General features: G+C 35.6%; 1 protein-coding gene across 3 annotated transcripts in view; it reads left to right on the top strand.

Moving 5' to 3' along the window:
* The window catches only part of LOC126887043 (uncharacterized), a 132,279-nt gene that overhangs the window by 100,452 nt on the left and 18,587 nt on the right, over positions 1 to 13,240 (top strand). For 2 of the 3 annotated variants that reach the window (XM_050654363.1, XM_050654362.1), the window contains exons 6-7: positions 4,908 to 4,988; positions 8,116 to 8,185. In XM_050654363.1, coding sequence (XP_050510320.1) covers positions 4,908 to 4,988; positions 8,116 to 8,185 — 151 coding nt within the window. Of the gene's footprint in view, positions 1 to 4,907; positions 4,989 to 8,065; positions 8,186 to 13,240 lie in introns of all 3 variants that reach the window. The other variant, XR_007698935.1, reaches the window with a different exon arrangement.

The raw sequence follows: 13,240 nt of genomic DNA, 5'->3' as shown, positions 1-13,240 counted from the left end.
AGGTTACCATTTTTGGTCAGATTGTTAGAAGACCTGCAGTCGCAAGGCTACAACTAACATTGCCAAGGAGGTAAGGCTACCTGAGGAAATGAAAAACCATAACATTATTAAATAAAATGATGTTGGATAATCGAGTACAAATATAAAAATAAATAAGCAAAATCATTGGCTAATACTCGTAAAATGAATGTGAATTTAGTTGGAAATATATAAAATGATGAAGGGTCATCATTCCATACATTTCTGTGCAACTATATACACCGGTGTTTCGGCCTATTTGGGCTTCGTCAGTATAGTGTAGCAAGTTAAAAAAGTTGTTTGTTAACTTGTAAAAGGATTACTACAGGAGCAAGGTTACCATTTTTGGTCAGATTGTATGGAATGTATGGAATGATGACCCTTCATCATTTTATATATTTCCAACTAAATTCACATTCACTTTACGAGTATTAGCCAATGATTTTGCTTATTTATTTTTATATTTGTACTCGATTATCCAACATCATTTTATTTAATAATGTTATGGTTTTTCATTTCCTCAGGTAGCCTTACCTCCTTGGCAATGTTAGTTGTAGCCTTGCGACTGCAGGTCTTCTAACAATCTGACCAAAAATGGTAACCTTGCTCCTGTAGTAATCCTTTTACAAGTTAACAAACAACTTTTTTAACTTGCTACACTATACTGACGAAGCCCAAATAGGCCGAAACACCGGTGTATATAGTTGCACAGAAATGTATGGAATGATGACCCTTCATCATTTTATATATTTCCAACTAAATTCACATTCACTTTACGAGTATTAGCCAATGATTTTGCTTATTTATTTTTATATTTGTACTCGATTATCCAACATCATTTTATTTAATAATGTTATGGTTTTTCATTTCCTCAGGTAGCCTTACCTCCTTGGCAATGTTAGTTGTAGCCTTGCGACTGCAGGTCTTCTAACAATCTGACCAAAAATGGTAACCTTGCTCCTGTAGTAATCCTTTTACAAGTTAACAAACAACTTTTTTAACTTGCTACACTATACTGACGAAGCCCAAATAGGCCGAAACACCGGTGTATATAGTTGCACAGAAATGTATGGAATGATGACCCTTCATCATTTTATATATTTCCAACTAAATTCACATTCACTTTACGAGTATTAGCCAATGATTTTGCTTATTTATATATATATATATATATATATATATATATATATATATATATATATATATATATATATATATATATATATATATATGAAAGGAAACGGCAATTGTATTTTATTTCACTTCGACCACCACCGATATTCTACACGACGTGTTTCGAGCTCATGTCAAGCTCTCGTCAGGAACATCTAGGTGGATGGTCGAGGTGTAACAAAATGCGGTTGGCCTTTCTGGTAATAATAAAATAACCAGACTTCAGTACACTTGGTACGACATCTATATGAATTAAACGAAAAGATTTCTCTGGTATACAGAAGAAATCTTTTCCGTAGCGGACGCGAAAATGTAAATTTCAAAGTCTTCATAAAAGACGATGAACGACAAAAGGCACCTCTTTGTGTCACAGATTTGTCTACAAAGCCACGTTATTCGCTACATATTCTTCAATAACGGAGAAACCGTGATATGAAAGGAAACGGCAATTGCATTTTATTTCACTTCGACCACCACCGATATTCTACACGACGTGTTTCGAGCTCATGTCAAGCTCTCGTCAGGAACATCTAGGTGGATGGTCGAGGTGTAACAAAATGCGGTTGGCCTTTCTGGTAATAATAAAATAACCAGACTTCAGTACACTTGGTACGACATCTATATGAATTAAACGAAAAGATTTCTCTGGTATACAGAAGAAATCTTTTCCGTAGCGGACGAGAAAATGTAAATTTCAAAGTCTTCATAAAAGACGATGAACGACAAAAGACACCTCTTTGTGTCACAGATTTGTCTACAAAGCCACGTTATTCGCTACATATTCTTCAATAACGGAGAAACCGTGATATGAAAGGAAACGGCAATTGCATTTTATTTCACTTCGACCACCACCGATATTCTACACGACGTGTTTCGAGCTCATGTCAAGCTCTCGTCAGGAACATCTAGGTGGATGGTCGAGGTGTAACAAAATGCGGTTGGCCTTTCTGGTAATAATAAAATAACCAGACTTCAGTACCGCATTTTGTTACACCTCGACCATCCACCTAGATGTTCCTGACGAGAGCTTGACATGAGCTCGAAACACGTCGTGTAGAATATCGGTGGTGGTCGAAGTGAAATAAAATGCAATTGCCGTTTCCTTTCATATCACGGTTTCTCCGTTATTGAAGAATATGTAGCGAATAATGTGGCTTTGTAGACAAATCTGTGACACAAAGAGGTGTCTTTTGTCGTTCATCGTCTTTTATGAAGACTTTGAAATTTACATTTTCGCGTCCGCTACGGAAAAGATTTCTTCTGTATACCAGAGAAATCTTTTCGTTTAATTCATATAGATGTCGTACCAAGTGTACTGAAGTCTGGTTATTTTATTATTACCAGAAAGGCCAACCGCATTTTGTTACACCTCGACCATCCACCTAGATGTTCCTGACGAGAGCTTGACATGAGCTCGAAACACGTCGTGTAGAATATCGGTGGTGGTCGAAGTGAAATAAAATGCAATTGCCGTTTCCTTTCATATCACGGTTTCTCCGTTATTGAAGAATATGTAGCGAATAACGTGGCTTTGTAGACAAATCTGTGACACAAAGAGGTGTCTTTTGTCTTTCATCGTCTTTTATGAAGACTTTGAAATTTACATTTTCGCGTCCGCTACGGAAAAGATTTCTTCTGTATACCAGAGAAATCTTTTCGTTTAATTCATATATATATATATATATATATATATATATATATATATATATATATATATATATATATATATATATATATATATATATTATGTATATGTATATGTATATATATATGTATATGTATATATATATATATATAGAAGAAAACTTGGTTTAATAATAGCTGACTCAATTTAAATTGTTTAAGGAGGAGAAAATAATTGGGTAACCAGCTGAATATGGACAAAGTGTACTCTTTTTACTTATTCCAATATATTTTATATATTATTTTATATATAATTATATACCTTAACTATATGTCGTATCATAAATATTCCATGAAGGTAAATTTGGTAAAACAAATGAAGAATAGAGTGATTCTTATATCGGATAAATTGTTTCATAAAAAAAACCTCGACATCCTGTACAACCTATTTATTGAAAACTCTTATCCACAAGCATTAATCAAGAAAATCCTCTTTAACACCACATCTATTAATACAGTAATAATCCAAGAAGACAATAACTTAAATCATCACACTACATCCCAAGGACACCCTAAATTTGCTACATTACCTTACATCAAAGAAATTACTCCAGCTTTAACCAGAATACTTAAGAATGTGACCGATATCAAAATTTCAAATAAAACAGTTCTAACCATCAGAAAAGTGTTCTCAAAATTGAAGGATAAACATCCAAAAGAATTGACAACAAACGTAATCTACAGTATCCCATGTGCAGATTGTGACAGAGAATATATCGGACAAAGTTCAAGATCGATAAAAGATCGAATTACTTCCCACAAAAGTGACAGTAGACTATATCCAGAAAGATGCACTCTTGCTACACATGTAAATGAGAATAACCATACCATGGACTATAATTCATTCAAAATTTTAGATATAGAAAAAAATTATACTAAAAGAATCTTTTTGGAGATGGCTTTTATAGCACAATGTGATAATTGCATCAACAAAAAATCAGACATTAATCACCTGAGTGAAATATACTCTTATTTACTATTCTTAGACAAAAATAAAAATAATCAAAATTTAACAGGTTTAGCTAATATCTCTCACTTAAATAATTAATAATATTGATTGCTGATAACCTATTTTAACTGTTTAACTTAATAGGATAATGACCAAAAAAAAAAAAATTTGACTGACAATTAACATAAAAGTAAATAAATAATGTCAGACCTTGTTTTCAATTCATTGTGTCAATATATAAATTTTATCTATCATCATGTATATTTTAAATTATGGACTTTTGTGATATGATATTTCTGTATTTTAGTTTTTTATCATTTTATTTATATTTGCTTCTTTTAAAACATCGTGACAACAATTCTCACTTAGTAAGTATACTGCTAATTCATCTTATGTACCTACCTAATAACCAACATTGTAGCTTTCCCTGATGATGCCCATGAAAATGGGCGAAATATATTGGAATAAGTAAAAAGAGTACACTTTGTCCATATTCAGCTGGTTACCCAATTATTTTCTCCTCCTTAAACAATATATATATATATATATATATATATATATATATATATATTAATATATTTTTCAATAGTCTTTTTTAAACAATGCTAAGACAGTTTGAAAGAAATATGTAAAGGAATACAGACAGGTGCCTGTTGTTTCTGCCGGCGTGTGTCATGAGTCATTTTTACTATCGTATAGTTCAAATTACACAAATACAAATTATCTCTCAAATATTATATTACATACATTTTTATTGTTAAAATGTTTATCTGATAATTAACTATTTTGATGGGAAATAAGCCACAATTAAATTGAAAAATAATTTTATTAACGTTTCGAAGCCCAAATCGGGTGTCGTTGTCAAAATACAAATGTACTGAAAATCAAAATGTTTATCTGATGCAAATCGGTCCGGGTTAGCCGGACTTCCGAGTTATCGGGGTTCCACTGTACTTCTAAACAATGCTGTACATTTGCCAAATTTGAAAACTATAACGAACTTCTACCTTATTCCTAATATTTATTCCTTATACCTAATTGTTATCCAATGATATTTATATATCTAATTATTATTTTTTTACAGATGACTCAATGGGCGAAGAAGTACTTGCAGGATTATTGGATAAAACACGTGCTGTTAATACTAGCAATGTAACTATACCTGGTAGGTTGTTTGATATATGTTATTTTGATATATATTAATTTGTAATTGATGGATTCGACCGTTACTTGATGGAAGTTCATTTTATCTAACAATAAAAAACTGAAAACGTTTGTTTTCTATACTTCCACAAAATTTATTATATCTAAGTGACTACAGCTGTTTCGGCGGAGTGCCTTTCTCAAGTAATATAGTTTACAATGTGTTTGCCTTTTTAATCTTCAACTGAAGAGGTTGAGGAGTGGGGAGCTGTTTGTCTCGAGTTGGTCATTCAGAATTATATCTGTATTTTTCAGTTTATTAATTTCCATAGATTCTAAAAAAGATAGCTTAAGGCCTTTATTTTGAATATGTAGAATTTTAAACTCTTCATTGAAAGAATGATTATGATCTAGAAGGTGAAGTGCGTATGTAGAAGTGTCTGTTTTTCTATTGTTGAATGCCCTTTTGTGTTCTGCTATCCGTTTGTCAAAAGTTCTGCCAGTTTGACCGATGTACGTTTTCGGACAGTCACCACAAGTTAGTTTGTACACACCACTCTGTAGTTGCTTTCTCTTTCGGCTTTTATTGTTCTTAATATATTTGCTTAAGTTGTTGTTAGTTCTGAAAGCTGGTGTTATTCCTTTCTTTTTTATGTATCTGGCTATTGTTGTTGTTATCTTGCCAGTATATGTGAGAGAGCAGAAGGTACTGGGTTCTTTCTGTGGTGGTGGATACACTAATTTCAGGGCTTTCTTATGGAGTTTTTGGTTTAAAATTTTGTTAACTGTTTGTTCGTTATAGCCGTTGTTTACTGCTATTTGCTACCATAGCATGATACATAGATTGACAGAAATTCCCATGACAAAAAATAACTTCGAAATAGAACTAAACATCATTAAACAAATAGCAGTAAACAACGGCTATAACGAACAAACAGTTAACAAAATTTTCGGCGAATCCGAACTTTCGGCATATCCGAACCAACGGAAAGTGAAAAAAATTAAAAAATTCAAGACAAAAACTTAAAAACATGTTTATTATACAGAGTAAAGCCAGAAAATTGGACAATGTAGGATTACTAGGACTTTGACATTTAAAATTTTTTAAAAATAAATATTATACTTTAATATATAGGTTTATAAAGGTTAAACACAAACTTACTTTGATTGTTTCGTAGTCAACTTGAGTCCAAAAATATTGTCCACACTCTTGCGAGAACGTTTGGCTACTCAAAATCACAATGAAAGCTTTGAACTACTAGTTAAGGCTAACTTTCGGATAATCCGAACTTTTCGGAATCCGAACAGGCCGTCCGCCCAATTAGTTCGGATTTGCGGGGTTCTACTGTATTTTAATTTAGGCCAATTTTCTTGAATGGATAAAGAGTCATTTCATCCCATATCATTAATTTAATCATTCTATACAATTTTTAATTTTAGTGCAGGCCCTGGAAGTATTTGATTCTTGAAGATTCTTTTACATGAGACCTTGAACAATGAAAAACTGAATCTTGCCGGAAAGTGCGATGGTGCCTTGTTATCCCCCACTGCCCCTATGTTAATGGCAGATAAAAAGCGATTTTTCGCTTTTAAACACTTAAAAATTAAACACTTTTTTGTATTTTTTGGGTCATTCTAAGCAAAAAATGTGCTTACAAGTTTTTCCGTAGGATGCATAGTTTTGGAGATAAACGCGGTTGAACTTTCAAAAAATAGAAAAATTACAATTTTTGAACCCGAATAACTTTTAATTAAAAAATAAAATAGCAATTCTGCTGGCAGTATTTGAAAACTCAGGCCAAATTAAACCGGTTTTGATTATTTGCATTGCTAAAAATTAATTTTTTTATTGTTAAACAAAGCTATAAACAAATAGTGTTTGAGCATTTTGTCGCTTGCTCGCTATGCATGCTACGTAGAAATTACCTGCTTGTAGGCACTTGCACTTATACCTACTCGTTAGATTTTAATAGTAGGGGAGGAAATTATGTTAAATTTGCAGTTACTCGAGTGTTATGAGCCTATTGGGTTGTGAAGAGTGAAAAGCTCCTATTTAATATTTTAAAGTAACCCCCTCCCCACCACCGTGGGGGTCGTGTTTGGTGCCATTCGATAGATTTTTCAAAAATATTGAATACGTGTATTTTGCAGTTTTTCGATCTGATGTTCATTTCGCAAACTATCGCGAGGTTCGTATTTAAAATTTTAAATTTACCCCCACCCCTCTCCGTGGGGAGTCGTGTTTGGTATCATTCGATAGATTTTTAAAAAATATTGAACACGTGTTTTTTAGTTTTTTGATCTGACCTTCATTTCGCGAAATATTCGCTTTTTTTGTGAAACCTTGTGACTCACCCATTTCATTACCCCCCGCTCAAATTGTCAGATTTTTAAAATATACACTCTTTTGCATGTACTTAACTTACCTTATCTTAATCTGACGATTTTGAGTTTTTCTAAGGATAGATTTTTTTTCGGACCCCCCTTAACGACCTCCCCTGTATAGAGCCTATATATGGTAGAGGTACATTTACATAAAGAGCCTATATATGGTAGAGGTACATTTACAGGGCACAAGGTTTCTCTTCATGTGATAATCTGACGCGCTCGAGTAACTGCAAAAATCCCCGCTTGAGCTCCCCTACCATAAATGAGAGATGCACTGAAAATATCACTCAAGCACTATTTGCCTATAGCTTTGTTTAACAATAAAAAAATTAATATAATTTGACTTGACCTTTCAAATTAATGCTGCATGCAGAATTATTGCTATTTTATTTTTTAGTCAAAAGTTATTAGGATTCAAAAATTTCAATTTTTCGATTTATTTAAAGTTTAAGGCATTTATCTCGAAAACTATGCATCCTACGAAGAAACTTGTACGAACATGTATTACTTAGAATGACCCAAACAATACAAAAAATTGTCTTGTTTTGCGAAAAATCGCTTTTTTCTGCCCTTAACATAGGGACAGGGAGGGGATAACAAGGCACCATCGCACCTTCCGGCAAGATTCAGTTTTTCATTGTTCAAGGTCTCAGGTAAAAGAATCCGAACATATTTCCGGTCCTCAGGTTTTGCATACTCAAATACTTCCAGGGCCCGCCCGGTCTATTTCGGTGAATACTGTTTTATTCCAAACATTTCAGACCAGGACATGTCCACTCCAAATATTTTTACTGAAGAAGAGGAGGACGATGTTTATTTACGTAGAACAATGTAAGTTATTTTAATTGTATACACATAAAAGTACTTATATTCAGCAGCAGCCTAAGACGTCTATTAGAGGCAACCGGCTATTAAACCTGGGTCCCTAGTACCAAAAAAAGTTCTAGACGGACAAACTTTGATGTGTGAGAACACTGGAACAGGGGAAGTTTTAATTGTGGAAGAGGTTAAAAATTTGGAGCGTCAGACTACGAAAACGTTCCATGTATTTTGTCGGACAGAACTTCCAATTGATTTGTTACCATTTCATTAAACTCTCATGCAAAAATCAGACTGGTGCTTATCACCAATTGGGCACTTTAATGAGTGGAATACGAAGAACATGTCAAATGTCAGGAATTATGTTGGTGATAAATAGCAGTCTGATTTTTGCATGAGAGTTTAATGAAAGGGTAACAAATCAATTGGATGTTCTGTCCCACAAAATACATGGAACATTTTCGCGTAATCTGACGTTCCAAATTTTTAAACTGTTCCACAATTAAAACTTCCCCTGTTCCAGTGTTCCCGTACATCAAAGTTTGTCTGACGAGACACCGTTAAGCTATTGTTACAAATGTTACAAAACTGACTTGATTTTTCTATGATCTTTTAGGCACTAATGTTTAGTTTTAGTTGACTTCATTTATTTTTAATAACTTCTAAACAAATGAAAACACTGAATTTATATCTTTTATTTTACAAACTACGATATCTAATTTATTTATTACACTAACGCCCGGTCTTTTCACTTCCGAATAAATAGTTATCGGGAAGTTTATCCGGCAGATTACATGTAAATCTGTCAAATAAACTTCCCGATAACTAGTTATTCGGAGGTGAAAAGACCGGGCCTTAATATTGTAACAAAAGAGAAATCTTGGCCGACCGCCGTATAACAGTAAACACCTCGAGAATGACGTCATCGAATGATCTAGGCCTCGGCGGAAAGAAGGAAGAACTTCTCGAACGTACGACCCGTAGGCGGAACACGCCTTAGAATATAAAATAAATCAGGAAGGAGTACAATGCGAAATGACTACGAGCCAGGAAGGAGGTTACAACTGGCGATCAGCTGTCAGATTTGCTTTCTATCTCCAGTGACGTACCTTTGAAAGAGGGAAGAAAAGAAATTCTTAACGATTTTATTACATCTTTGATGTTAAACAAACAGCTACAGATCAAGAGAAAATACGTATTAATATAATATTTTGTTGAAACGTTAGTTAAATAACATTTTATTATACTAATAACTTCAGTTAATTGATTGCATATACAGGAGCTTTACCAGATGGTACGCCTATGCACACAGCTGATCCAATACACAAACACCTTCTACCTCGTTGACAAAAACTTATGAGTCATCCACAGACGTTCAAGATGGCCGGTTCCGCTAGAAATTTAAGGTGTTGTTGATATATGAAAGACTCCTTCCTGTTTTTTTATATTCTAAGGAACACGCTGATAGCTAGAGATGGGCGTCGATTGTTCCAGAATAACAACTGGGTATAAATACGGGCATATTTGTAAATAAAGTTTAGTCTTAAGCTAAAGTTTGTAAAGTAAACTTGTATAAATAAATAATAAAGTCGTATATAAATACCCGAACGCTCGTTTATTACAGTTGGTGTCGGTGTTCGGTAAACTTAGTGCGATATAAATAAGTGAATTACAGAGAGACTTTAAAAGACTTTTGAACTTTATTCGTCGGGAATAACCGGAGTGCGTTAATTGTTCGATATTCGGAAAGACTTTTGGACTTTATTCGTCGGGAATAGTTAAAGTGCGTTGATTGTTCGGTATCCGGAAAGACTGTTAAAAGACATTTTTGGAAAGTACGTGTGTGCCGACCAAAGATGTTGCTACAAGAACTTACAGTAAAACAGCTCCGTGAACAGCTAGAGGAACGGGATCTGGACAGCAGTGGGCTCAAGATAGTCCTACAAGCACGACTCGAGGATGTCCTCACGAAGAACGGAGAAGACCCAAAGACGTTCCACTTCCAGTCAGCAGAACAAGCAATCTTATCGAAATTAAAAACTGTTTCTGAAACGATCGATGAAACTTCTAGAAAAAGCGACGAGAAATTCGAAAACGTTGCTAAAAGATTCGACGAGACTTCTCAAAAGATTGATGAAACTTTTAAAGAGGTCTGTAGACAAAACAACGAAAAACTTGAAGAAGTTTGTAAACAGAACAATGAGAAATTTGAAGAAGTTTCTAGAACATTCGATAAGATACAGAAAAGTGTAGACGACAATAAAGAAACGTTAGAAGAGAAGATCAAACAACTAGAGACTATGGTAACCAATACGAAAGTTCTACCTTCAGTTAATGCAGTAGTTTTGGCCGTAGAAGAGAAGATCAAAGAATTAGAAAGCATGATAACCGATACAAAAGTGCAACCGTCAGTTAATGCAGTAGCTTTAGATCCTGTAGTGAAAGATGAACTACCGAGAGACGAAATGTCGCATAATATGAGATTCAAATTACCACCATTTGATGGAAAGTCCTCTTGGTCCATATACCTTAGACAATTCGAAGCTATTGCGACCGCCAATCATTGGACCGAACAGGAAAAGGCTGTTTCCTTGACTGCTGCTTTGCGAGGTGATGCTGCAGATATATTAAGATCAATTCCTAAGGGTCAAGAAAATTGTTACCAGACCTTGTTCACTCGTCTAGAAAAACGCTATGGGGATGCCCATCTACAACAAGTATACAAAGCACAACTGCGAAGTAGAAGTCAACGAGCAAGTGAGAATCTGCAAGAATTTGAAGCAGATGTGGCTCGTGTGGTGCGGTTGGCTTATCCAGAGGTGCCAGACAGCGTTTTAGAAGAAATTGCAGTAGATACTTTCGTCAATGGGCTGAAAGATAATGAACTACAGAAAGCTTTACGACTAGCAAGGCCGAAAGTTTTAGATGAAGCACTTGCTATTGCATTGGAACACTAAACGGCTAGTCAAACTTCACGAGGCCATAGAGTAAGAACCATTGAAGAAAGTGACGAACACAACGATGAACGTCTGAAGGAAATGATACGGAGAGTATTAAGTAATCAGATGCCAAAGAGACGCGAGCCTAGATGTTGGAATTGTGGAGACGTAGGCCACATTCGTCGTAATTGTAAGAAGATCGTACAGCCGTCGGAAAACTAGAGCGGGTCGACACCAAGGGGCAACTACCGACCTCGAGAACTAGAGCCCCCATAGTAACTGTCAACCTTACGTCCTCCGGTGGAATCCACAACTTATACATCGAAGGTCGTATCAGTAATAGATGTAGATCATTTTTGGTGGATACAGGTGCAACGAGAACTATCGCACGTCCAGATGTAGTACGAGACCATAATAAATTATCACCTGCAACAGTAAAGCTTAGAACAGCGACTGGTGAGCTAATTAATACATATGGCGAGGCTAATATGTCAGTATCCATTGGCCAGACCACAGTTGAACATCAAGTATTAATTGCCGAGATCTCCGACGAATTCATATTGGGGATGGACGTACTAAGGAAAGTGGGGGCAATATTGGATGTTCAAAATGGAGTTCTCAAGATCAAAGGTGAAGAGCTGCCCTTTCACGACGACAAAGAAGATGTCATCCGCTTACTTACTACATGCGACGTAACCATACCCGGTAATAGTGAGAAAATTCTGATGACCATGCTTGATGGACACTGCCGAGAGGGAAGTTTAAGGATGGTCGAAGATGTGGATAATGTCGAGTTCCTAACGGCGAAAACTTTGGTAAAAGTTCGAGATGTGATCCCTGTAAGAGTTATGAATTTAAGGGAAACTGCTATCAAGTTAAGTAGAGGAGCTTTGATCGGGCAGTGTGTTCCCGTGGCTTCAATTTGCTCTGTGAATACCAATGAGAAATCATCGAAGGCGAAGTATCCAAAGGAGCTTGTTGAGATGATCATTGAAAGATGCCAAGATCTTGATCATGAACGAACGGAAAAAGTGACATCTATGCTGATAGAGTATCAAGATGTTTTTGCTATTGACACGAAGGATAAGGGCAAAACAAGCATAGTAACGCATAAAATAAATACCGGAAACGCTCAGCCTATCAGACAACGGCCTAGACGACTTCCATTTGCGAAAAGAGATGAAGCCGAAGAGATTATCAAGGATATGGACAAACAAGGGGTAATTGAACCATCGAACAGTCCACGGACATCACCAGTAGTTCTGGTAAAGAAGAAAGATGGTTCAACGCGTTTTTGTATCGACTACCGCCAGCTCAATGCGGTAACAAAAAAAGCTAGTTATCCTTTGCCCAGAATAGACGATACATTGGATACTCTCTCCGGTTCTCGTTGGTTTTCCACACTCGATTTAAAAAGTGGATATTGGCAAGTAGACATGGAGCCAGCCGATCGGGAGAAAACCGCATTTTCGATAGGATCAGGGCTTTGGCAGTTTACGGCTATGCCGTTTGGTTTATGTAATGCCCCTGCCACATTTGAAAGATTAATGGAGGCAGTTTTAAGAGGTCTAACATGGAAAACATGCCTGGTTTACTTGGATGATGTAATTGTGGTTGGAAGGTCCTTTGAGGAACATGCCAAGAATCTAATAGAAGTCTTTCAACGATTGAGGGCAGCGAACTTGAAGTTAAGTCCGAAGAAATGTCACATGTTTCGACGAGAAGTTAAGTATTTGGGACATATTGTATCGAGTAATGTTGTAACAGCTGATCCTGAAAAGATTGAAGCAATTAAAGATTGGCCAGTACCAAAAGATAAACATGAAATTAGAAGTTTCCTTGGCTTATGTACATATTACCGACGATTTGTCAAAGGATTTGCCAATATCTCCAAGCCCCTAACAAAGTTGACGGAGGAGGGCAAAGAATATACATGGAGTGAGGATTGTCAAAAAGCTTTCGAACAACTACAAAGGGCTCTGATCAGTGCACCGATATTAAGCTACCCGGGACAGGCAGGAAAATTTGTTTTGGATACCGATGCTAGCAACAGTGCCATAGGAGCTGTTCTCTCACAAATCCAGGATGGACAGGAAAAAGTCATCGCTTATTTCAGCAAAGTCCTGTC

This window comes from Diabrotica virgifera, chromosome 6 (genome assembly GCF_917563875.1).
Source record: "Diabrotica virgifera virgifera chromosome 6, PGI_DIABVI_V3a".
Lineage (NCBI taxonomy): Eukaryota > Metazoa > Arthropoda > Insecta > Coleoptera > Chrysomelidae > Diabrotica > Diabrotica virgifera.
The sequence above is the reverse complement of the archived record's forward strand: the minus strand, read 5'-3'. Positions and strand labels throughout refer to the sequence as shown.